General features: G+C 37.3%; 4 protein-coding genes across 5 annotated transcripts; 1 reads left to right on the top strand and 3 right to left on the bottom strand.

Annotated features, from left to right (window-relative positions):
* Positions 1 to 8,390: 8,390 nt before the first annotated feature.
* Positions 8,391 to 14,322, bottom strand: LOC124409572 (calcium homeostasis endoplasmic reticulum protein). The gene is made up of 8 exons (XM_046887278.1): positions 14,156 to 14,322; positions 13,063 to 13,233; positions 11,691 to 12,363; positions 11,482 to 11,553; positions 10,852 to 11,248; positions 10,362 to 10,768; positions 9,842 to 10,216; positions 8,391 to 9,614 (listed from the first exon to the last, which is right to left on the bottom strand). Exons 1-8 carry the CDS (start codon positions 14,172 to 14,174, stop codon positions 9,320 to 9,322), a joined length of 2,409 nt encoding a protein of 802 aa, XP_046743234.1. The 5' UTR covers positions 14,175 to 14,322; the 3' UTR covers positions 8,391 to 9,319.
* Positions 14,323 to 14,415: 93 nt separating this feature from the next.
* On the top strand, positions 14,416 to 16,770 carry LOC124409581 (eukaryotic translation initiation factor 3 subunit G). The gene is made up of 3 exons (XM_046887295.1): positions 14,416 to 14,560; positions 15,264 to 15,713; positions 16,100 to 16,770. The coding sequence occupies exons 2-3, from the start codon at positions 15,266 to 15,268 to the stop codon at positions 16,513 to 16,515; spliced, it is 864 nt and encodes a 287-aa protein (XP_046743251.1). The 5' UTR covers positions 14,416 to 14,560; positions 15,264 to 15,265; the 3' UTR covers positions 16,516 to 16,770.
* Positions 16,771 to 16,923: 153 nt separating this feature from the next.
* Positions 16,924 to 21,416, bottom strand: LOC124409574 (S-phase kinase-associated protein 2). 2 transcript variants are annotated; one of them, XM_046887280.1, is made up of 6 exons: positions 21,205 to 21,416; positions 19,749 to 20,072; positions 18,873 to 19,158; positions 18,355 to 18,791; positions 18,120 to 18,247; positions 16,924 to 18,037 (listed from the first exon to the last, which is right to left on the bottom strand). In XM_046887280.1, exons 1-6 carry the CDS (start codon positions 21,282 to 21,284, stop codon positions 17,691 to 17,693), a joined length of 1,602 nt encoding a protein of 533 aa, XP_046743236.1. In that variant the 5' UTR covers positions 21,285 to 21,416; the 3' UTR covers positions 16,924 to 17,690. The 2 variants fall into 2 exon arrangements, with proteins under 2 accessions (XP_046743236.1, XP_046743237.1); XM_046887281.1 differs by lacking the exon at positions 21,205 to 21,416 and adding an exon at positions 20,936 to 21,053.
* A 1,006-nt stretch (positions 21,417 to 22,422) lies between these two features.
* LOC124409584 lies at positions 22,423 to 24,736 on the bottom strand. The gene is made up of 4 exons (XM_046887299.1): positions 24,601 to 24,736; positions 24,079 to 24,244; positions 23,554 to 23,698; positions 22,423 to 22,660 (listed from the first exon to the last, which is right to left on the bottom strand). Exons 2-4 carry the CDS (start codon positions 24,233 to 24,235, stop codon positions 22,525 to 22,527), a joined length of 438 nt encoding a protein of 145 aa, XP_046743255.1. The 5' UTR covers positions 24,236 to 24,244; positions 24,601 to 24,736; the 3' UTR covers positions 22,423 to 22,524.

Genomic DNA, 24,736 nt, shown 5'->3' with positions numbered 1-24,736 from the left:
GAGTACCTCGTGTATGGATTCGGCCTGTATTGCATGATCGGAATAATTGAGTCAAGCAGTGCAGCCTTCGATGTCCAGCGTGTTGCGCAACGTTGTTATTCGTTGTAATCGTCGCTTTCACTCTGAACAAATATAATATTCATGGTGAAAATAATTTCCACGATAAACTACAATAAAATGCCGTTCGTTAAGATTGTGGAGAATCGTCGAATTTCTAGGAAACATTATAAAAATCTACAATTTTTTGCAAAGATTTATTACAATTCCGAACCCAGACAACATACATTTTATTTCTTGTACTATTTTAAGAACTTCGTTGGAAAGTAAAACTTTTTATAAACTCCGTGAATGCTGATAAAAGAGCATGAATTTTTGCAAAAAATTGCGACGATCGATAGTTTTAGAATTCGATTTAAATCAATAAGAAAATGATCACGTAAGTGCACGCCACTCTACATTTATCTATTAAAAACGAGGATAATCTCTGAAAAAGTAGGATAATTTACAAGAAACTCTGTGAATACCTCTACATCGCAAGATCAAATTCATAGATAAGTGCAACATTATTCCCACCAGGGATTAGGTGATTCGTCGTCGAAGCGTCGACCATCGATTGAGGAAGCTGCGAAGATCGTATTATACATATATATATATATGTATGTACTACTTTTTCTCATGTACTATATTGGACAGAAAGATTCGATGCAATTGCGGCACGTTCGTGATACAAAACAAAGTATCGTGGCAATTGTGCGGGACGATAATACAGCGCCTGCACTCGAGCTATCTGCTCCGACATTAATTAATAACATTAACAATCGAGGCGACGACGTGGCACTTGCATTATCAACCGTTGCAGTCACGCGAGCTGCTTGGCTGGTGGCCGTCGAAGTGACGTAGCCGACGTAAAACGGGGATCACTCGTCGGAGTGTGTGAGTACAATTACTTGCTCCACGCGCGTGCACCGTCGATTATATTCCATGCAGGGAAAATCGTGTGGAACGAAACGGGCGACTCGACTGTAAGCGTTTCGTCCGAAAATAATTCGCGGCTTACCAATCGGTGACGTCCTGTGATAATATAGGTATACCTACACGTACGTGGGTACGGCAAGTACATGCAATCTGTACATCAGACGAATGCGTCGTATTTTCCAAGCTACCCACGTAGCTCGTATTTTCCATCGCGAATCTAGCGAAATATAGACGAGTTATTTTCGAACCTAGAAGCTAATATTAGCGGTTGTATATACATAGATACACACGCGACAGCTTACCGCACGATTCACAATTTCTTAGGCTGGCTGCCGTTATGTGAGTAGATCTATGGCCGATTTTTTTCCAAATTTAAGGTATAATTGTAATAATTCTCCACGGTGATCCGACATCTGCGAACATGTTGACCAATCAAAGTTGTTTTTAGCCAATTATTTTACTCCCGGTTCACTTCAAAGTTCCAAGACAAAAAGCCAACTCTTCGCGGTACGTCTTTGATTGATAATTTATAACGTCGAACGATCGGCTAATTACTTTTTTCGGCGCCATATCACGCTCGATCCATCTCATACAATTTGGCTAATTTATGATTCTTCGTTTCAGTTCACCGACTATATAGTTCAGTGTGGACGTAATCACGACGCTGCAACGATTCTCCATCGAGAAATTGGAAAAATTTCATTTTGGAATTCATTAATGCTTCAGGATGTTTCTCTCTTTCGACGAGTAATTGATAATAAAAAAAAATGCGATATGGCTTCGAAACTGAGAATCAGCTGATCGGTCTGGGCGAATTACTCGAATATTGAGCCGCTTGTTGTCAGATTTCGTCGAATGTCGAGGGAATAATATCATGCAGGTAAAATGACACGCAGACTCCTAGTTGACGGTCTTTGGGTTGAGTCTCACAATCGGTTCTCTGAATTATAGGTGATTGTAAGTCTATTTTTAAAAAATTACAAGACGTATGTATGGATGCTGGATTGAAAATAAACGCGTAACGTATACATACGTGTAATCAGCATTTGCGATAGGACGGCTGTAGGAACCCCTGGCAAACCTTGACATAACCACGAGTTAAGAAGTGATTGATATAAATTGTTATTACTGCACAAATACTTGTATATAACATTGCGAAGACTTGTACATATACATACATTATAATTGTAAGCAGCCTTAACGGTGTGCAATTATTCTTATAAATAACTGAAAATAATAAGGTGTTTACAAAATTCATTGTATAGAAATCTTGGCTTTGAAGAACGGCAACAAATTCATTCGACGAACTGTTGCCGATTATATACGCCTCGGCATATTAACTCTGTGCTGAACTATAATAAGGCACTAACGACTGCTAACACTGTAAGTACTATACGTGAGCCACACGTGTAAGTCCAGCTGACGCATAGCCAGTAATGCGCAAACTGTGATATATCTATATGTATACTTCTGGCAATTTGTATCTTGACCCTGCTAAAAATAGAAAGAGAGTGAAAGACAGATGGAGATATATTTATAATTTTATATATGTATATATAAACCTAGAAAGAGCTTATTAAATGGCTAGGTATGGTACGAAATCTCAATTATCCTGGTAATCGAATTTTAATAGCCATCACTTCTGACAAGTGCAGTCGGTAAGGTAAGGTACCCTGATGCACGCGCATACGTGACTGCACGGTGGTTTTATTATTTACTCAACGGAAACGTTCCAAAGAAAATCTTTAATACACGGTATGCAATAAGCTCGATTGGAGCTGCATAAATTCTCCCCTGCCTTTCGTTCATTTTACATTAGTCATTTGTTTTTCAAACCGTAAAGTCACATTATACATAACATGTGTTACATGCACGAGTGCGTGCTGCCAGACGTCGTTCTACCCATGTGTAACACGCTTATCGTGTTTGCCACAGTTTGACACCTTGACCCCATTTCTCACCTGGCTTTTGGCGATAAAATTATACTCAAAGCGCCGCATTAATCGCCGATTATATTGCGGCCTAATCGGCGGCTGGTTGACCAGCCTTTATCAGTCTTATCAACACCGAAGGTATCGGAACGTCACGCCTCCAGAGCATCTGCTCACTATCTGCTCTGCCTATCCCGTATCACGGACAAATTCATCCGAAGGATCAACGATCAGTTTTATACTCCGTTACGTAAGCTTGCGGCGAGACGTTTCTGGAGCATGCAAAATCGGACGTTTCTGGATGTCGGTCGTAACACGAATCGACATAAAATTTTTTGCCAGATTTTAAACGCACTTCAAGTATCCATTTGGCAACATTAGCATTTCTACGCGAAAGCATGAACCGCGATGTTGTAATATATCTACAGAAATGGCGTATGTGTGGAACTGCATTGAACAGCCAGTGCAAATGGCCAGAGAGAAATTATGCGATTCTCTGTTTGCGATTATAAACAAAAACTGAGAAGATATTACTGCCATGCGTTACTTCAGCGTTGGTAAAAAGTTCTCAGCTGAATACTGGATGCAAGAATTTTGCTATTTTATAATCCCAAAAATTTCCACGAATCAAGTTGAGACGTGTCAGCGCGCTGGTAGCTTCCTGGAAATGATTTGACGAGCCTCTTACCGAAGTTGTGTACGATAAATTTCGCAACTCAACTGCGATCATATACATTATACTTTCTCAAGAATGCTGTCTGCGGTGTTCAATTTGCTTACAAATACTTCCACCAATTCCCACTGTACAAAATGTCCAAGGTTATAAGAATTTGAGAAAGAAGAATTCGAATATACGCATTTACTGTTGCCTTTCGCACAATCCGTGCCATTTCTTTATGTCTGCGTCATATGAAAATGGATTGAAGTATTTTTGCTCGGAATTGTGTATAGAATGAGGCTGTTGAACCCCTTTTCACTTTTGAGATACGTATTAACGTATAGACTTTGATATTCGAAGATATATACGTCAACGTCGAAACCGACCAGGGCACCCCCTTAAGAAACACTATGCAACTTTTATTCATTGTAACGTATGCAGGAAAATTTGAAAATTTGCCAAGCATAATACGAGGCGTGTGCAGAATTCACCGCTCTCGAGATCCGCTGTAATAACTATTCATCTCGTTGAGCTCAGTTTGCTACATCGAATCAATTTATCGGAGATACATTCTTCTACCTGGTTAAATATCGTTACACAACAACATTGTATAGTCCGGTCACAATTACACATCTTCTCGATGCGAATAAAAAAAACCTGCAACAGATGAAGTTTCACACGCGTGAAATCGCCATTTATCTTTTTGAAAGCTAATTACGTTTGATATACATGCAATAATTAGATTGTTTGTTTCTAAAATTTGTTACAGCCTCCGAAAACGGCCACACAATTGCACACAACGATAGCAAACTGATGGTTTATGTCCCTAACAGAGTAAAATCTGACGATTGACTGGGTATTACGTCCTGTATGAATTTGATATTGGTAAATCGTTCTCAGGTGGCTACCAAAAATCTGGTGTATTTCCTGCGGAAACAAATATCACGCTAACAACACGTGATTTTTGATCATCGGTAGTTATATGGCGTACCAAAATAGATATTGCGATTCAGCGTGCGAACGACGGCCCACTGTAACGTTAACAGCCTTCCATCGACCTTGGTCAATTAAAACAAGAGTACTGACGTTTTGTTGCGAGTCGCGTTTCTCTTAGTTCCGGGTCAGTGCCTACGCACACTATGCAGTAAGAGATTGCTGCATTTTTCAACGATGTTGCAGAAATTACGTCGAAATTTAACCGATCCGATTATCCTTGAGGCGTACCTTATAACTGGCGTAGAACTTTCGCAATGAAAACTCGAATGGAAAACACGGATGTTCTCACACGCCTCGGTTTGCACAATTTATTCTCGGTCTCATGTGCAAGCGCGCGTTACGTTCCACTATAAATACTACCCAAATGGAATATTTGCAGCAACGAATCGGACCCTGAATGCACATTTTGCGCACGTGTTGCGCGGCGCTGATCGTGAGCAAAAGCGTGGTGAGCCCCGTGACTGGTCGGCCAAGCGAGGTCCTTTCCTTCGAGAATCGCGCTCTCTCTCTCTCACACTTCGCATGTTTCTCATTCAAACTGTTCGGAATTTGATCACGTTGCACTTACGCCATTACTGCAATTCCCCCCTTTCCTAACAGAGCCGTAATACGAAATCGTGTGGTAATATCTGCGCATGCAGTGACAATTAGTGTCACGTAACGACGACACTGTAATAATTATTCTCGTATTTCTACCCTCGTGCTCGGAGTGCAGAGTTTTACTTTCTTTCGGCACATTTATCACCTCGATATTTCACTTCTAAGTGTCATTTTGCAGGATTATAGAGCTCGGGAAACCCCGTCGCTGGTCATATAATGAAAGTAATTCGATGGATGTGTCCTTGGACCTGCAGCCAAGTTCCGTAACTGCCGGTAGTTCGACACACCAGACACAGTGTTCATCAATTTAATCCTATAATTTAAGAATTAGTTTAAGATGATGATTTTCCTACTGAAAATTTATATGTGTTGAATCGTAAAATGTTTTGAAAGAATTTACCGTGTAATTTATTACATGATTTATCTTGTAAATATATTCGATAAAATATGTAAGAAATCACATAATGAATGACAAAAGCAGGAATCATTAGATATACTAAATCAAAATTCATATACTTCACTATGTAGCTTATCACATGATTTTTTATCCAGTATATCTGATGATTTGTGTTTGTGTAATTTATTATGCAATTTCTTATATTTTTTATCGAATTTACAAATTAAATCTTGTAATAAGTTACACGCTGAATTCTTTCAAAAATATATATGATTTGACAAATGAAAATTTTCAGCAGTCATTGCAAGTAGAACCTGCTTGACTATGGTATTAAACATGTTTTGAAAGAGTAAAAGTCAAAATCTCAGCAGCAGTTTTGTCAACTGTTAATCTTACGATGTTTTGAATGTTTCTATTAAATTTCAAAAATACCAATTAGTCAAATAAAGTTCTTGAAATCGATTCTAAGAACGAAAATTTGCAGGGTCTTAGAGTTGCTGCAACAAGTTGGTCAGAAGTTAGTGTCGAAAAATTTCTACGTGGTTTGTTCGTAGCATCTTTGATACTAGCCTTACGATGTTTTAAATAATTAAATACCTTTTCCAAATTCCTCGGCGTGTAATTAGTCAATAAAGAGACATTCAAATCAATTCTGAGACCAAAAACTTCCGACTCGAAAAATCACAAAAAAAGAAAAACTTACGAACCCCTTTGTATTTTCCCAGAAAAATTTTAGGGAAAATTAAAAAATAACGAAACCAATGAATTTCGACGAAATAATAATATTTCACGTAATTTCATGCAAGAAAACGTTTGCGCTTCATCTCGATTTACTATAATGCACCCCTAACGACATACATCGGAAAAATGTAAACATTTCGTCGGATCTTCGCAGCTCTCAATCTAACCCACCGAATTTCAAGTTGTGCTTAGTTTCTGGTTTCCACAGTTCCCAAACGTGAAAAAGGGTCCCTAAAAATTGATTCTGCAAATATTATTTGTCAATTCCGCCGATTAGTCCTCACTTATTGAACAATTATTTTGCAATTCTCAACACGAATGAGTAAAAAAAAGAAAGAGTATAGCAAAAAACTACTAAGGAAAGCGTGTTATTTCTTATTCAAAACTGCGCTGAATTAGCTCCAAGATTGTGCTTTAGCAGAAGCTGCGAAGTCGATCATGAGGTCTGTTTACGTGCCCGAGATATCTGTGAAACCGGTTCAGCATTGGAAATATTCAGTTTGGCTATCAGTTCTCATTGGGGGGGGTCAAAGGGGCAGCTAAGATTAAAACCCCTCGAAGCTCGTACACAGACGGTCAAATTATATCTATGCTCGCTGATGCGTTCTCAGGGCAGAAACACACTAACCGCGATAAGACGTGTTTTTGAAACTTTGGTCTCATTGGAAACAAACTTCAAGTTTTTCGTTATCGATTGAAATGTTCCGGCGTAACAAACTATACCAGCCCGGAATCAGCTTAACGTCACGTACAACCTTTGTAACACGACGCGCAGTATCCAAGGATGTAGAATATAATTGTATAAAGTGTGATACAATAATAGCAGTTCATCATGGTGCTTCACCGCTGTCTTTATAAGAAAATAGAATAAACTTGAGTGATAAGTCGAACGAAACATACGTTATCATCAGCAGACCTGTATGTCATGCAGTTTTTACAATACAGATAGAAGTAGATAATGCTCTTAGTTGGTATCACAAATTGATCAAGATCGGAAGAAAGTTGAAAATTTCCAAATGATAGAAATAGAAAATTGCAGATAAACGATAAACACGGAAGTCAACCATCTTGAAGTAATACATAATGTATCGGACCAACTGCCCAAATTTCGTGATTATCTAAACCTTCAAATTATTTGATAAATATAAGAAATTGATCTTTCTATTACCTAATTTTGATTTTATTGGCCCGATTTTGCTTCCATCTTTGAAATTTTTGGCACGTTTAGGACAAATTCACCGGAATAACCTTGCAACGAATGTTCTAGAATTAAGAAATGACTGGTATTTAGAAAAAATTTAAAGGAGTCTGGTAGAAAATATAGAAAAATAGCTTCAGCTATTGTAGAAGCGTGTTTCAAAGTTTCGCTATCGTTTTAGTGGTTCCTTATAGTTTACAGTCTACACTTCATTGCATCGATACTCAGACTGTACAGAGTATTTGTTACACCGTTTCAGCCCTCTTTGGTTTCAGCTACCTGCTGATCTAGCAGATTAAAAATATTTTTGCACATCGTTCGTTATAGTTATTGTTATTACTTATTTATTATTAACAAATTTATACCAAATGTACAGTATTCATTTTTGAGCTATTTATGATGTAGTTAAGTTCAATAGAATGATTAATTAAGTCTATAAATACAGTTATTGAATTTTTAACATTTTTTCAAATAAGGCATGCTGTTGCCCCTGGAGAGAAATGCACTGACTTGCGTATATACACATTATACTTTAAACAACTGTAATTGTAAAGTAATGATAACGAGTCTATTCTCAGCTCGAAATAATAAACAAATGAAACCAGTAATAAGAAATGCAAAATATGTATGTTATAAATAATGATTAATGTATACGGGTATAGGCGATTTTCCATTCTTTGATTAAGTTTTCTCTTCCTCTCTTCATTGTTACAATGTAATATTTCGTCCTACCATAAAATATATTTTCAATTAATTTATTCATTATATCCTTTCGTTTTTATTCCTGTTTCTTACACAAGGTATGCCTGAACTAAGCTACACTGTTTGTAATGTCTGACTTCCAGGTAGTTAAAAAAGAAAAAAAAAAAAAAATCAAAAACCACTAGTCTTTCCACCAACCGCAAATATCCATCATTTTATTAATACTTCATCTTAGCTCAAACAACGAACCTCAATTAACTCACATAAGCCCTTTTACACGATTTTTTGACGACAGACAATCCGCCATTACTTATTCGTAATTTCTACAATCCAAAAATTTGTCTTACTGACCAGGTAAATCAAATTCATAGTATACAAGCATGCATTCGTTTTTTAAAATTCTGCAACTTTTTTACTCATTTATTCTCTTTTTTTACAGATTATCTTCATTCTATGAACAAATTTCTGTAAACGTATTGACATTGTACACATCAGTTGATAACATTATATTCTTGGTAACGCTTGAATGCGCCCTTTCTACTGATCGTTTTTATAATTGCGGTTCCTTTGTTGTGTTCTTTCAGAATAGCAGTTACAATCGTGAAACGTTCCTCTCGAAGAGCTGACGAACTTTTAAACGATGAAATAACTGTGTAGACTTCGTTATGCGTGTAAGAAAACGTCACATTGTGATCCGTACATATAAAAACTGACAAATCAGTAAGTAATATCGTTCAAAAGTCAACGAACCTTTAAGTCTGGAGAGCGCCTCAAAACCATGCAAAAATCAGGGACTATCGTTAAGTTGTCGTTTTGATGAAATGATAAGCGACGTAGTAAGTTTGTTCAATCATTCAGCATTATTTTTACGGTATTCTTATACCAAATGGCATAAATGCAAAATCATTTATTTTACAAGAACGTCTTACTTCGTCAAGTAAAAAAATGCGTCTCCCTTCTCATTTTCGTTCTTTTCCAGACAATTAACGGTTACACTGTGTACATCTACATTATATAAACGTACAAACACGTACACACATGAGTATGCGTAGAAGCAACCGCACTTTTGTCTTACAATGTCGATATTAGAGACAATATCATATATTTAATTATAAAATAATTCAATCTCGTTCTGCTCTTTCTTCCGCTCTTTCCTCCGCCCTTGCTTTCATTCGCGTGATAAAAGCTTGGCCTTTACTTTTCCTGAAGTTCTCGTACGGGTCGTTCAAGTTAATCCCAACGCCTTTGTACTGATCATTCTTGTCCCGTATTTCCCCACCTGATATTGGTGCTTCGATTCCTTGTTCGTTAGCACCCAAACCTGCTCCACCCCATCCCATTTTTTTCAACAATTGATGGCCTTTATTGCTCTCATCTAAACTTATCTCCTGCTGAGCTTTGCTGTATGTTGATCCCCTGTTCAAGTGTATAAATCAACACATCGTCACAACATATTGGTAAAATTCATTTGAATGAAAAATGTGGTTTTCGTACCAGAATTATACCGAAGAAAACTGAACAAAGTAATTATTTTATGTGAGGAAGTACCAACAAATCTTCGATAAAACTAACCACCAGAATTTTCAATATTCTTAATTCGAAAATTAAGTTTCAAAAGAATATAATAACGTAAAAATACTTACAGAAAACTAGGTGGTGTTGGACTTCGGTCAGATCTATCCCCACGCTTGCTGTCTGGACTCCTTTCTTTGTTGCTGTTTCTTCTGTTTCGCCTACTCCTACTATTGTGATTGCTACTGTTACGGGAATTGCGCCGGTGATTACTAGTTGGTGATCTAGATCTGCTTCTGCCCTTCGATCTAGACCTGGATCTGCTGCGAGATTTACTTCTATATCGTTTTTTAGGCGGACTCGGGCTCTTGGATCGTGGCCTTAAAATAGGGGACGGTGATCGAGACCTCTGTCTTAATCCACTCACAATGTCTTCCTCTTTCCGTTTGCGTGCCGCGTTTTTCGCCTTGTAGTACTCATACAGACCGAGTTTCTCCCAGCCGTCACTAAAATTCGATAGTAACAATATAAGCATACGTGCATTTATTCCAATAATATCAGCGTCACATTGCTGTGGATTGTTATATTTGCCTGAATGTCGTGTCTAAATGTGTAGGTATAAAATGAAATTATCACTAAAAATTGATTCACCTATCTCTGGGTGAATCATGATTTGGAGGGGCATAGAATGCTTCAACTGCTGCAACTAATCTATCGCTCGGTGGAGCCGGTGGTGGAAGTCTTATAGCATCTGGATCTAATGACTTATATTCGCCATCCTCCAATTTGATGAGTGGGACCATAAGACCAGCTGGTAATTCAAAGTATGGCATACTAGGCATAAGATCTTCCATGGATGGCTCGTGAATGATCGGTGGTGGACCAAAGCCAGGTGGTGGTTTAGAGAAGTCCGGTAATGGAACGTTAGTAAACGGAGGTGGTTCGGGAGCCCCAGGAACTCCCCAACCTGGCGGAGGCTGACTAAAATTCATATCACCACCAGATATTGGGGGAGGAGGCCCAGTGTGAGTTGGCGGGATGTTTAAATTTGTTTGGTTCTGTATAAAAAAACCTTCATTGATTAAAAGCACAAAACATTTTTCAAATGTCCAATATCAGTTTATTTTAGAACCAATCTTACCATTTGCGGTGGTGGAGGCGGTGGAGCTTTGAGCTGCTGATCAATGGAAATTTTCTGCTGCTCTATAGTTTGAATTTGTCTCATAGCATGATTAACAAACGCCTGATGCTGAGCTTGATAATTTTCAAAAGTCTGTTTGGTTGACGTGGTGATTGGTGTAATGGCACTTGCATGTTTCGAAACTAAACTGGCCTGATATTCTGACCAAGATATACTCGGTTGCTTCAACTTCTCAATTATTCCATCGTCAAAGTAATTATTTTTTGATTCCCAAAGACTCAAAAGTTTGTTCAATTTATTAAGCTGTTCATCGGTAGCAGCCAATGACGTGTTGCAGAACATCGGGACAACGACGCTTTCCATTGCTTTGCGAAGATCGATTGATTTTTTCCTTGCGCTACGAAGTTGTTTTGGGATTTTAAATAATGTGTACATAATTATATTGTATCTGTTGAATAAATGCGGTACAGAACCAATTCTAGAATAATATCTTTTATAAACCAGTTGTATACATTTCCAGTTTGCATCTATCTGACCAGTCTACCTACCTAGTCTACCTTTAGCTAAGCACTAAGTCGGAAAAAACTTTTCAAAAAATTATCTTGCTGTGAAATACACTTGTATGCTTACCAATGATGGAGAACATCGTTTACTAAGTAAATCACGTGTAACTTCTGGCTGAAAGCTGCTCCTTGAATTACTCTAGAATTTATTATAGAAATTACTTTAATCCAATTGAAAAAAAAAAAAGAAAAAGGAATGCAATTTTGTTCCCAGCTAAGCTTTGATGTGAAATTTTTGTAACAGATCGACAAGTGGTGATGAACAGATATACATACTTTTTCAGCAAATGCTCAGCAATGACTTGATTACTTTGTGCTGTGATAGAATTCTGTAGTATCCAAGCCTTTCCAGCACTGATGCTATCCTTGGTGCAGCTCTCGATAATGGGTTGTAGTACAGAATCGAATGCAGAAAGGTCAGTATTTGTATGCTGAGCATTATTTTGCAGCGATGCTTCTTGAGCTTGTCTGACAGCCTCTTCGACTCTCCCTTGTTGTTGAGCCATTAAAGCGGCGTGTTGGGCAGCGAGGTTTTGCTCAGATTGTCTAACTTGTTCTCGGAGTGTAGCTTGCTGTGATTGAAGCTGCGCAAGTTCATTTCGCAACCACCCTGAAGGACCGGTAATATTGACACCAGGATTAACTCCTCCGATCGGCGAATTCACGTTCCTTATTGGTCCAGGAATGGCCCCAACAGGTGGTCCCACATTTCCAGGCCCTCCGATTGGTCCTGGAACTCCGGATACTCCGGGTACACCAGTTATCCCCGGTATAACGGGCCCTGGGTTCCCGACCACTTGGCTTAAACCGTTGTTTTGAGCGCTCAGGCTCGATGCAAGACTGACGTTATTTTGTGGCGAAGCGACGGCCGCGGCTGTTTGCTGCTGCTGCGAAACGTTTAAACGTGGGTCGGCATTTTGCATTGGATTTATTCCTTTTTGCTTTAAAACTGTAAACGAATGACGGTGGATTATTGCAATTTGTTTTCATTTCTTCATGATATTGAAAAAATAAACTAATGGTCCATGTTTTCTTTTAATTTTTTTTAATTTTTTTTTTATTATTTTTAATTCTGTTGTTTTTGGATGAATATCTCCGAATAGCACATGTTAATTTTTCTGGCATCGTGTAAGAATGCATTAAGTCTACTGTTAAATTTAGAGTGCCATTGAAACACAGAATGTGTTTCTTTTTTTCTTTCATCGTGCTACACCCAACAGTTGAGTACAGGAGCATGTATGTAAAACGGATTTTACTGCGGCAGTGTGTAGTACTCTTCATAAATATAAAAGTAGTTGGTATTTTAAACATTTGTATCCTTGCCGAGCTAATCTTGGATCAGATAACAATCCTAAAGCTACATCTTGTTCTTATTTGTATTTTAAGAAAGCCCCTTTCACATTTCTAGTTTTTTTCAAGTCTTATAATAAATAACGATTCCCAAAATCTTGAACGATGTCCTGATTTTCACAAATGACATTTTCATCTCATTGCACAGTGGTGATGTTTGTTCATTTGACGGTTTCATACGTTTTCTCATAGTCGTTTTGTTTTTGTTTTTTGTTTTTTTTTTGGGGGGGGTTTGCTTCTAGTTCATCGAACGAAGACCTTTTTTTGTACGTTGTTAAGGGGATTTGTTCCCACTTACTGGCTTGCTCCGTTGTCACTTTGTATTGATAGTAGTTAAAGTGCTCTCCGCCGAACAGGAAACCAAACTTCGGGTTATCCTTTTGCTTGTTTTTTGTCATCTGCTCAAACTCTGGTCCATTACGTGCGACAAACTGAGCCAGCTTGTCTATGATGTTGCGCAAGTCCGTGTCTATTGAACCATTTAAAACAGAACTTTATTAGAACAGTCGGCATCGAGCAACAATGTAAGCTTACATGATATTTCATAGAAAAAAAAGATCATAATCTTACCCGGTATTATTTTCTAGACAAATTATTTTCTAGAATATACAAGAAATTGTTATGACATAAAAATATAATATCCTAGTTATAGTTCTAACATCAAGAATGATCCAACACTTAGCTAGCGGTCTTATTTTTTATTAATTTTAAAACATAGATGAAAGTAATATGTAACCATCGCAAAACAAGATATGATATCTAGATAAGGATAATCATATAATGTTATTGCAGTATTGAAGAGTATCACATATTTCTCTTGGGACAACATGTCGTTTATAATATAACTTAAAAATTTCGTTGAAATTGTTTGATCGCAATTTAGATGTCGATCACGTGTTGTGAAATGAATATGAAATATGAATATTTACCCTATTAAAATCATAACCATATCTAAGGCTTGATTAAAAGATTGTATATCTTGCAGCGTGATTGTAGGAGAGGAAACAATGAACGGACAATGAATGTGAAGGCAAAAATCAAAAATAATCATGAATATTTCACTAAGTGTTACAAAATTTCGTAGACTGTCATAGTTAGAAATAAATCAAAATTCCAAATACTCGTCGCGGTGGCGATTCCAACAATTTTGGGTGGACTTGGCCCGAGTCACATAACCTAGTACAATTCCTGTACACAAAGATATGTTTGTTTAGCACAGGGTGAGAGAAAAGTCTCTTCATCCGTATCAACTCGTCGAGTTGTAGGCGTAGATAGTAATATCGTATTGATAGGTGAAAAATTAAGCCGAAAAATTAATTGATACGTGATAGGTAGTGTGGAAATAATACCGCGCTTCGCTGAATCTTGAGATTGTGATTTTTTTTCTCTACCTGCTGGAGCCTGATCCATTTCTTCTTTGTGGGAAGTCGAGACTCCTCGAGTAACGAATAATTCACACTTAATAATGAAACTCTAACGTATTTTCAACTGTAATATTGTGCCGAAAACCATTATGCTCACGATACAGCGACAACGCTAGACATCGCCATTTTTTTTACTTCGTCTCCCTCGCTCTTAACTCTTTCTCGCTCCCTCACTCGTCAGCATTCCTAGCAAAAGTTTTCGATGTAATGCACAGAGGGAGCAGCGCTCGCCCCCACCGCCATTGGCGTCTCCTCCATTTTGGCTAATCGTCTGTCCGACGGACATATGTACGACGAAGGGTTGTCAAATTCTTTGAAAATCTTCCAAATATTACGTTTCGTTACACCGATACCGTTGCTCACGGTAAACAGGCAAGTTTGAATAATTTTTATCTCTTATCATTTATTATTAAGGCGTACAACTACGACTGAGATTCCAAAATTTATGACACACGTGAGGCTGATCTGGTCAAATGCAATTTCCAATATCTCCTGCAATTTTTCGATGATTTTACTAGGCTAAAGAGTCTTCCAATTGCCATATCGTTGTGTCACGTTTCTAGATGTGATCCACGATAATTTCATTAATTGATTGGAATAATTGGTATCGAGAGTCGAGGTGATGCGATATCCTAACCTCAAATAGTTGAATTCTCCATTCTGAGTCGTACTAACCTTTCAAACGTAGAGACATTCTGAATGTCCACCGTTCGTTGGGATCCTAAAAATGTATTTATGGATTTATGAAGGTCGTATACTTTGTAAATTGCTCACTCAATTACTTCGTTCACTATTTACAATTTTTTAATGAATCGGGGTGTAAACAAATATTTCTTAACAATTGAAGGCTCCTGTATGAGAATTGATAATAATTGAAAATCGAAAATCTTCGACTTGAATTGGAATTCTTCTAGAGGCTGAGAAGTTTGATAAGTTACAAGTAAAAGACGTGTGAAATGTTAAAGAGAAACAGAACTAGTAAAAGGTAGAAAAATCATAAAGATTGATATGCTTGGGCCAATACTATTGCTTACCTATCTACCAGATTAAAGGTTTTTTTATTCCAAACTTACAGACATGCCAGTAACAGAAGAAATAAAATCCAGCTGGGCTGATGAAGTTGAGGAAGAAGGAGGAGTACTGCCTCCGCCGACAGAGGTCTATGAAAATGGATTCAAAATCCTTACAGAATACAAATACAACGAAGATGACAAGAAGGTAAAAGTTGTCCGTACTTACAAGGTGGAACGCCGCATAGTATCAAAGACTATAGCCGTGCGGAAGAACTGGGCAAAGTTTGGTGACTCCTCGGACGACAGACCTGGACCAAATCCTGCCACAACTGTGGGAGCAGAAGATGTCTTCATGCAGTTCATTTCGAATAAAGAAGAAGAGAACAAGGTCGAAGAAGACTCACTTGACAAACTGAAGAGTATCGGAGACAAGGGTGTCGTGAAGTGCCGTAGCTGCAATGGCGATCACTGGACTTCAAAGTGTCCTTACAAAGACACTGTACTCGCTGGAGGTTATTTGATACTGATATTTACCCACCATTATTCAAAGTTGTTGACTTCGCTCTGCCAAAAACTTCATAATATTCATAAGCTATTACTATACAAGTTCTGAGATTAGAATAAATTCATAGATATTATTAAAATTTTGAAAAAGTAAGATGAAATATCAAAAGATTGTATATAGGAACAGGAACTTTTTGAATCGAGGGAAACATTTTTCCAAATGGTAGAACTGTGTCCTCGAAGCTTGAAAATTTTATTCCTCAGATGAATCGATCATTAAATTGTTGAAATTTTTGTACCTTCAGGCAGTAATTGTGTTCCATAACTGAAGAAAATTGACTTTTTCTTAGATTATCTTGTAACTGACTGATAATCTTGAAATGTTTTACTTCAGGTAAAGTTCCGGACGATAAGAAACCAGCCGGAGGTCCAGGAGCACCTGGAGCAATGTCTGAACTGAATAAACCTCAGGGTAGTAGATACGTACCACCCAATATGCGAGATGGCGGCAACAAACGTGGAGATTCGATGCAGATGATAAAGCGTGACGATACAACAGCCATCCGAATTTCCAACCTCTCTGAAAGCACTTCCGATGCGGATTTGGAAGAGCTTGTTAAGCCTTTTGGACCAATTCAAAAACTGTACCTCGCTAAGGAAAAGCTAACTAATTTGTGTAAAGGATTTGCTTATGTTCACTATAAATTCCGAGCTGATGCTGCTAAAGCTATTGTTCAGTTACATGGACATGGATATGATCATCTTATTTTAAATGTTGACTGGTCCAAACCCCCCACGCAAAGTAATTAAATGTGAATTGCGGATTTGACTCCGTTTTACAAGATTAAATCCTTCTGACGCAATAACTAATGTTGCAAATGGAAATCAATCGCTAAGACCCAGTTGATGTAAATCTTGTGTAATAAATTATAATCGAATATTTCAATGTTTTTTTTATATACACATATATATTGAATGAACGGAATCCACCTTCCGGCAACCAACTTATTGTTTTGCAATCTCTGCAGTTGTATCTTTCATTCTTTAATAAATTATCCAAAGTATGAGCTCCTCTTATTATTGATTCTTACATATTAACGACAAAACGGTTTAAATAAAGTGAGTTAGGTAATGCTGAAAGGTAAACAAAATAAAATTGAACTTGAATTAACCATAATGATTCATTTTTATAGAATATACATAATAATAATTAATTCACAGAGTCGTCAATAATATAATTATCCAGTAATCTCGGATATCCAAGAGAATTCGGTACCATATTGATGCAAGAAAGGAAAATATCGAATTATTTTCAGTATCAAAGGACTTTCCTTTCTATTCATCTTAAAAATAGTATACATACATTCTTACATCTAGTATCATGGTTTCCAAAAAAGAATCACAAGAAATCAAATTCGCTTCACATCACTCTTGTTGGGAGAAGCATTGTAGAATTCATTAATTCATGTTATGCAGATTGCAATAAGTAGACTGTGTGACATAAAAATAAGAAAGAAAAATTCTCCTAATATCATTTATAAAAATAATTACTACCTTTCAAAGTATTACAGGTTTTTTTATAGTGCCGAATTTTACGCGATATTATACAAAAAAAAATTGATATTCAACAAGTAAGGCACATTTGGCAGATAATTGACTGATCATTAACAACATTATTGTCATTATTATCATTATGTTATTTTCTTATTCGTTTTGTATGAGAATTTATTTACAAAAATGAAAATCAATCTATTACCGCTTTCTGGCACAACTTTCGAAATACATACCTTAACGATCATTTTACGTTATTATTATTACTACACTTTTCAGGAAATTATTCAATCGTATTTACCAGAGATTAAGTCCGATTTATTCTCAGTTACTGCGACAAAACGCGATTTGTAAACAACTATACCTACTACTAGTCGAGTTCTCTGGTTTTTTATAAATCACTAAATGAGATTTTTTTCAATTCTTCTAGCTTCCTAATCTCTTACTCTAAGACCCCAAATACTCGTCCGCCTAACACCGACTGTCGGTCTGGCGACTGAGCTGTATAGGAACTTGTTTATTTCAGTATTTCCGCAACTTGCTTGCAGCGTATCTAAAGTAGGTTCGGCCATTAATCCAAAGACGTCCAGGTACATTAAGCAGGGCATGTGAGCTAGTCTTAAATAAGTGGTAGGGGGAATACTGTAGCAGCGACTTAGGGCTAAGTGTTCTAACTTTGTGAGGCTTAACAGACTTTGGGTGGCATTGATTGTAAGCATTGTACAATCACTCATATCGAGTTCAATAATACGCGGGCAGCATTTAACCAGCTCTTTGACATCTAGAAAAAAAAACAAGCTTGTAAATACTTTGCCGAGGGTCAAAGTACTTAATTGCCTATTATTATGTATTTATATACTTACTATCATCTGTCATGGTTTTCCGACATCCAGCAATATTTAACCGGGTAATGGTGCTTGGTAATTGTCGACAAAGTAATGTCATACATTCTAAATCCAAACCACACCACGCAACGTTAAGAGCATTCAATCTAAAATGAACAAAAACTGTTAGACAGGTAACAATATGGAAATGAAACTGAGATTACAGCTTTCAAATAAGAAATAACAAGTAGACATTGGGAAGCAAGTACCTCACCTTGGCAGTTTTAGAACATCCTGTAGACATTTTTTATCAATACCTTCGCACATGGTTAAATTTAGAACTTCCAGGTCTCGATTTTCGCTTATAGCAGTACAGCAAAGCCTATTCAGTGTACATTTCTCAAGAGATAATTTTTTCAAAAATTTACAAACGGATAACAAAGCTGCCAATCCATCGGGCGATATAACTGACATTGACAAATCTAGATATTGCAGCTTACTGATGTAATTTTCATTTAGAGTTTCGCTATTTGGCTGAAATACTGGGTCTGCGATTTCTGCTTGAGCCAGTCTCAATGTTTGAACACCTCGTGGCAGGATATGTCCCAGGGTTCCTTCTACCAAAACTTTACCACCGAGGTCTAAACGACTCCACAACGCCTCGTCACGGGCAATCTGACACCATCGTTTGCAAACAAGCATTGACCGCACCTGAAGACAGATTATACAAATATTCAATTACGCAAAAACACAGACCGAAATGCACGTTGTAGAGAAAATTTAGAAGGTTACCAAGCATTTTTTCGGAAGCCACCTCAAGATCATCAGAATCATTTCGTCAGAGAGTTTGTTGAATTTATCTTCACCAGTAATAGACGGTCTTTTCTTTCGTCTGTACAAATAAAATTGATCCAATCCGTTCTTATCTACCATGTCTCCCAATTCTTCTTTGCTGAAACTGTGTTTCACATCTCCAAATGTTTCTGTTTCAACTCTTGACGAATAACCAGACTCATTGCCGATAGACAAGTATATAGAAGCATCCTCCAATTCAAATGGATCTTGTGATCTTTCTGATCTGTGAACACATCATTAAATTTTTGTACTGACCATTCATTACAAAACCGTTGAAATTAACATTCACATCAACAATTAATTATATCATATTGAAGTCAGTAACATTATCCTAAGGATTCATGCTGAGGAAAAACCGTTATTTTGAGGTTTTGGAATTGTCTGAAATTCAGTAAACTGTAATAAAACAAAACACTCATATTTTGAAATCTTAGTTCCTTTGAAATCATATAAAAATTAATAAAATAGTGATTTTTTTGCCAATGTTTCGTTACGATAGCGTTACTAATTTCAGTCCTATAATCAATCTTCCTGCTTGTGATTAGAGTGTATCAAACTAAATTCATGAATTTTATTACCTAATTACGGTGGTATGGTAACGACAATTTGCAAAATTGCAGAAATGAATTGAGTTTTCTTCTAAGGCTATCTAAGAATTCGAAACAGAATGAGTCACAAGAAAGATATCTCATTCTCACTATTTGATTCCTAAGTTCATACATATCATGCATAAATGAGCTTTGATGAAAGTTCTGCTAAGGTTGTTCACAGGCAGAAAATGTAAAGATCACCTTCATGAACGATATTTCCTACCTATCTAAATGAACAGTATCAAAACTTGAATTTCGATACATGGTGCCATGACTTCCGAAAACAATGTCTCCATTCTCGGCAGATTGTGTTCTCCTGTTCTCAGAACCAGTTGGTGAAACGGTGCACTCGTGCGTTTTCAATTTCTTCACTGATCCGCAACTCATTTCTTCATCTTCCAACATACTGACTCCCATATCTTCGAGAATCTCTGGCTCTACCAGACTTGTATCTCCCGCACAAGTCCAGCGTGTATTGTTTTTTGTTCCACTATTTAACGTGCTGTTGAGATTGTTGTTACAGCCATCATCCAACCGCATACGCTTGCTAAATATTGTACATGAAACGTGCGTTAATTTCAGAGACAATAAAAAAGGCATACCCACAGAGAAAACAATGAATTTTTTTAATACCGTAAGCGCGATAAAACTATTTAATCAAAACGGTGAATAAACTTTCCTAAATATAGGAAAGCATTAAATAGGTTCTTCAATTGAGTAAAAAACATGGAAACATTTTTTTTCACTTGGAGTTAGTATCCTCCATGATTTTTTCACTTTTACACTGTTCAATGTTGATGTATACTTTTATACTCTTTGAATATGGATATTTTGTGACAAAGAGAAATCAGCTTGAAATTCTTAACTTGAAGAACAATAACACTTTTCGATGATTTTGAACGAAATGAAATAAACAAAAACCACAACTGAAGATAGAAAAAAATGTATAACTGCTAGATAAGTATTATTTGTAAAATGATAGGATTTTATCTAAGCTGAAGACAGAGAATATTCGTACACAAAGAAATCGAGTATCAGATAACAAGGTAGAAGACAAAATGGGGAAACTGGTATACAAAAACACACTAGCTTGAGTTGACAGAAAAATGTAAAATTTCACAAGAAAAAATTTCAGACGCCGACCCAAGTTTTCGGCAAACACGAAGAAGATGAACGCGTGCAATCAGGGGGTTAAAAATGTGTATCCGTATTTTTTCGTGGTTAAAAGCTAAGCTCGACTACACGAGGGATCACTTCCAAGATGGTCACTTGTTGCTTCTCTCTGAACACGGAATCTAAAGATCTGCCTAAGAACTAGGTATAGGTGTAGCCACTTTTCGCCGTAAATATAAATCACGATAAAGGGAGAAGGGCCTAAGCGCGGTAAGTATTTTTGGAGGGAAAAACAACCTCTGGTACCAACAAATCTCGTCCATTGCAGCTTCGGTTTTGTCGGTTAACCAGGGTTGCCGACTTTTAGAATATAGACCCGGTCAGTATGGAGGTTTGTTGTGATTTGAGGTCGAAAATCTAAGCAAAGGGTTCTTAACCTCACCTGCGCGGAAGACTAGCACCTGCGCTTCCGAAGCAACAGGTAAGATCGGCCCGCCGGAATGGGAATAATTTGAGGTTCAAGGAATCCCTGGAATTACAGACAGTATTTATGAGCGTTCGCTTACCTTTCTGGCGGCGATATTTCATCGGTATCATCTACTAAATCCTCGGAAAGGCGCGTGTCCTCTTCCACGCCGGGATTCATTTTTGGCGGAATATTGACAAGCTTCTTCGTTAACTTTTTTTTCTATCGCCACACGGACTCAACAAAATAAAACAATCGCTAATGGCGGCCTCCGATTGACCAGCTTGGTTCGATATTCGTCGAGAGATATGGAAGTCGCTACAAACCTGGCAATTCTATTGGCTCGTTCAACTCTATCGACTTCACTGGCTCGACTTGCAGGTATCGATTGGTGGTCCCGACGTCCCGCCAAAATTCAAATCTTCGAAACCTTTTCACGCTCAACACCCGTAACGCCCCTACTTAAAACGGAAATGTGCCACGTACGCGTGTTACATCGTCGTTTTGTAGTACGTTAACTCCACTGGATACAATGCGGTTGCTCAATCGCTATGCGTAGCAGCGATTAAAAAGAGATAATTCATACAAAACGTAGCACTGTCATTGTAATGGAGTGAAAAAATGTACGAGACGAGTTTCTGGCAAATAAAATTTCTTAACCACTTACAGATGTTATCAAGCATTTCAGTTTAGTTTTTACGTAAATTACCAATCTTGATTCCAATTTTTCATCTGGCAAATATGTACACAAATAGTACCAGAGAATTTATTTCAAATTCGCAGGAATATGCCGCTCGGTCTATTGGAATAGGAAACCTTTTTCGGTCCACCTTGTGATCACGATAAAAACACAAATATCTTAGATAAATATTGAAAAGAGGAATAATTTATCGTGAAGATAATGCTGATCGCGTAAATATTTTTATACCTATATATATTATGTACCGACGAGATCGATAATAAGATATAAAGATAAATCGACATCAGGTGTTATTATAATAAATAGCGACTTCGTAGCGACAGAGAAGAAGCAAGTGCACTTTGCGTAATTTTAAATTAAAAATATTATTGTCACGAAAAGCGTACAAGTCACATTAATTAATGAAGATAATGTACGCAACTCATGCAGGTGAGGAAATGAAATTTATTATTCTCATCATCGCTGCGTGTCTGACCGTAAGTACTATTATTTTTATTCATTTCTAAAATAAGCATATAATTAGTAAAACTAAAAACTAGTGCACCAGATATTCGTGAAATTTTTATTACGTAATACTTTAATAAAGACAGTCTAATTAACTACTCGCAACATAAATTGAAATTTTACAGTAGGAGACTTTTTCCGAAGTTTAGCTGCTCTGTCATATTATACGGTGTTATAGGTTTTGCCATAATAGAGGCTCCAACTCTTTCGGAAAGGTTAATAACCGAGACCCTTCAACTTCCTGTCTACGGCGTAGATCCTCATTTGGTAGCTGACCATATCTGAAGTCTTCTTATGAAAGTTGAAGCGTGGGTCTGTCGGTTGAATCCCCCTATCGTGCCACCAACCATACCTGGAACAAAATAGCTGTTTTATCAACGATAGCAATAGTAGTAATTGAGGACTATTATCTATTATAGGCACACAAGAAAGTAGATTTGTACAGATATAGTACAGTACACGTACTATATACTGACAATGGGTGGGAGTGGCAGACAATATCTAAATTGGCTTCGCATAATACAAAAGACTGTAATTCAATTTACAATAAGAAAAATTGAAAGTAGATTTTATTAAGAATTAATTAACAACCGGGTAAGAATAGGAGATCAATCTGCTTCAAGGACTTAACTTTCACTTTTTTACAGAAACAATTATTGTAATCTTGTATAAAGGTGTAAATTTATTTTTATTTAGAAATTTAGCGAACGATTCTGGAGTAAAATTATATGATTCATTCGCAACTTGATTATCTGTTGAGTTCACGCAACGGTATTCGCGCGAGGCGAAAATATGTAGGACGACAAAAGTTAACGCCACGCGTTTAGATCTGGAAGAAAGTTCAGTGCACCGAACCGCAAACTCGAAGTTCAAGATTAGTTGGGTGAACAGTAGAAATGAAAAGAAAATAAGCGGGAAATACTGGATCTGATATAAAATAGGGAAAGCGCAGCAGTTCGTGCCGCGCTAGAGATATATTAAAATGTTAACTATTAAATACATTTTTAATTTACTTTTGAGAAAGTTGCAATTACAGCTTTCGGTGCTAATCGTAGGACATACCTACCGACTTTCACGGCCTACGTGTGCTGTATACCTATACTTTTTAATAAATATATTGTAGCTCCCGCGCGGTAACAGAAAAATATTCAACACCTATCCCGACTCACTCTCCAAATGTTAATCGACTTGTCGTATTTTATTTCATTAATTCTTGTTATCAGTTTTCACCATTTAATAACTTACGTATGACTGGTAAGAAGGGGCCAACGATAGACCGTCTTCGGGACTCTTTGCTCTTCCTCTGTGATTTTAGCCACTGTTTCAGTGATTTCGGGAGAATCACATCGCTCCGCATCGCGAGAGTAAAATTTCGGAGTTAATACGTTGCCTGAAACAAGAACAGACTACCAAACAACCAGAACATCGAGCATATATGAATCTGCAACTTATTGTTGGTATAAAGTAACCAGCGATAGAATCCAAGCTCATGTCAGATCAAAATTTAAGGGTACTAGAGAAAAGTTACGGGTAAAAATGTCCAGAATTTCTGTAATTCAATACCGTTAATTGATCATCACTAATTGACAACAATCAAAAATATAAACGAAGAAATTTCCGATATTCAGTAAGATTAATTAAATATTAATAAGTTGCCAATAACTCAAACGCTATAATTGAATCTATAATACTGCAAGGTTTCCATTGATGCGTATGAAAACTTGAAAGAATTGGGCTGTCATAACATAAGATCGATTCGTTTTCCTTTACCGGTTGTCTTGCAAATAGAGACATTTGATCGACCGCTCTCCTGTTGCTTCACGAAACACAACTTGAAGGGTGGTCGCTCCTTCTTTTTCGCTTGAGGACTCAGAGCCGACCTCGAAGATCCCGAATCCCCCCTTGATTCGGTCTTCCCCGCAGACATACTCCGAATCTAAAACACGATCCAAGTTCCCCGGAATGACATGAAGTGTTGTCGGGATACGGTTCCTTCCAAAACTGATTCTAAACCGTTCGTACGAGAGGTATTCATTTTATACAAATCCTCGGAGGGAGGGACACCCTGTAAGGGTATTATTTGATCAATATCTGTATGGAGTAAATAATTTAGGTGCATGTCAGCCGGAGAACATTCTCGATTCTACTATAGAATACTCGTCATCAAAGGCATTCGTGCTGGTGATCACAGGTCCTCGGTTCTATCGTTCGTGTACACCGACGCTTAGAGTTGACAGTTCTATCAATTTGCCATATATTTTACAGTTTAACTATCGCAAACTATTTATATACCTACAAACGTTCGCCGAAAGGAGTCTGCAACACGGAATGTTACCCAAGCCGATCCGATTCGATTCGCAGTTACTCGCGCATATAATCCACGAGGGATAACAAATTGCATTGAAATTTTATATCCCCAGCACCGGTA

This window comes from Diprion similis, chromosome 8 (genome assembly GCF_021155765.1).
Source record: "Diprion similis isolate iyDipSimi1 chromosome 8, iyDipSimi1.1, whole genome shotgun sequence".
Classification (NCBI taxonomy): Eukaryota; Metazoa; Arthropoda; class Insecta; order Hymenoptera; family Diprionidae; genus Diprion; species Diprion similis.
Note: the sequence above shows the minus strand (reverse complement) of the source record. Positions and strands in the feature narration are given on the sequence as shown.

Bases quoted from the DNA above. Each gene is read 5' to 3' on its own strand.
- LOC124409572 (XM_046887278.1), bottom strand. The intron at 11,554-11,690 runs GTATGTATATCT...AATAAATTCTAG, and splicing joins GCTGAGCATTTGCTGAAAAA to AGTAATTCAAGGAGCAGCTT. The intron at 9,615-9,841 runs GTAAGTATTTTT...ACACTTGAACAG, and splicing joins CCAACACCACCTAGTTTTCT to GGGATCAACATACAGCAAAG.
- LOC124409581 (XM_046887295.1), top strand. From the start codon at position 15,266: ATGCCAGTAACAGAAGAAATAAAATCCAGCTGGGCTGATGAAGTTGAG. The intron at 15,714-16,099 runs GTTATTTGATAC...GTTTTACTTCAG, and splicing joins AGACACTGTACTCGCTGGAG to GTAAAGTTCCGGACGATAAG.
- LOC124409574 (XM_046887280.1), bottom strand. From the start codon at position 21,284: ATGAATCCCGGCGTGGAAGAGGACACGCGCCTTTCCGAGGATTTAGTA. The intron at 20,073-21,204 runs GTAAGCGAACGC...TACAATATTTAG, and splicing joins GAAATATCGCCGCCAGAAAG to CAAGCGTATGCGGTTGGATG. The intron at 18,248-18,354 runs GTGAGGTACTTG...TGTTCATTTTAG, and splicing joins GATGTTCTAAAACTGCCAAG to ATTGAATGCTCTTAACGTTG.
- LOC124409584 (XM_046887299.1), bottom strand. From the start codon at position 24,235: ATGTCTGCGGGGAAGACCGAATCAAGGGGGGATTCGGGATCTTCGAGG. The intron at 23,699-24,078 runs GTAAAGGAAAAC...TTCTTGTTTCAG, and splicing joins CTCTATTTGCAAGACAACCG to GCAACGTATTAACTCCGAAA. The intron at 22,661-23,553 runs GTAAGTTATTAA...ATTTTGTTCCAG, and splicing joins CCCCTTCTTACCAGTCATAC to GTATGGTTGGTGGCACGATA.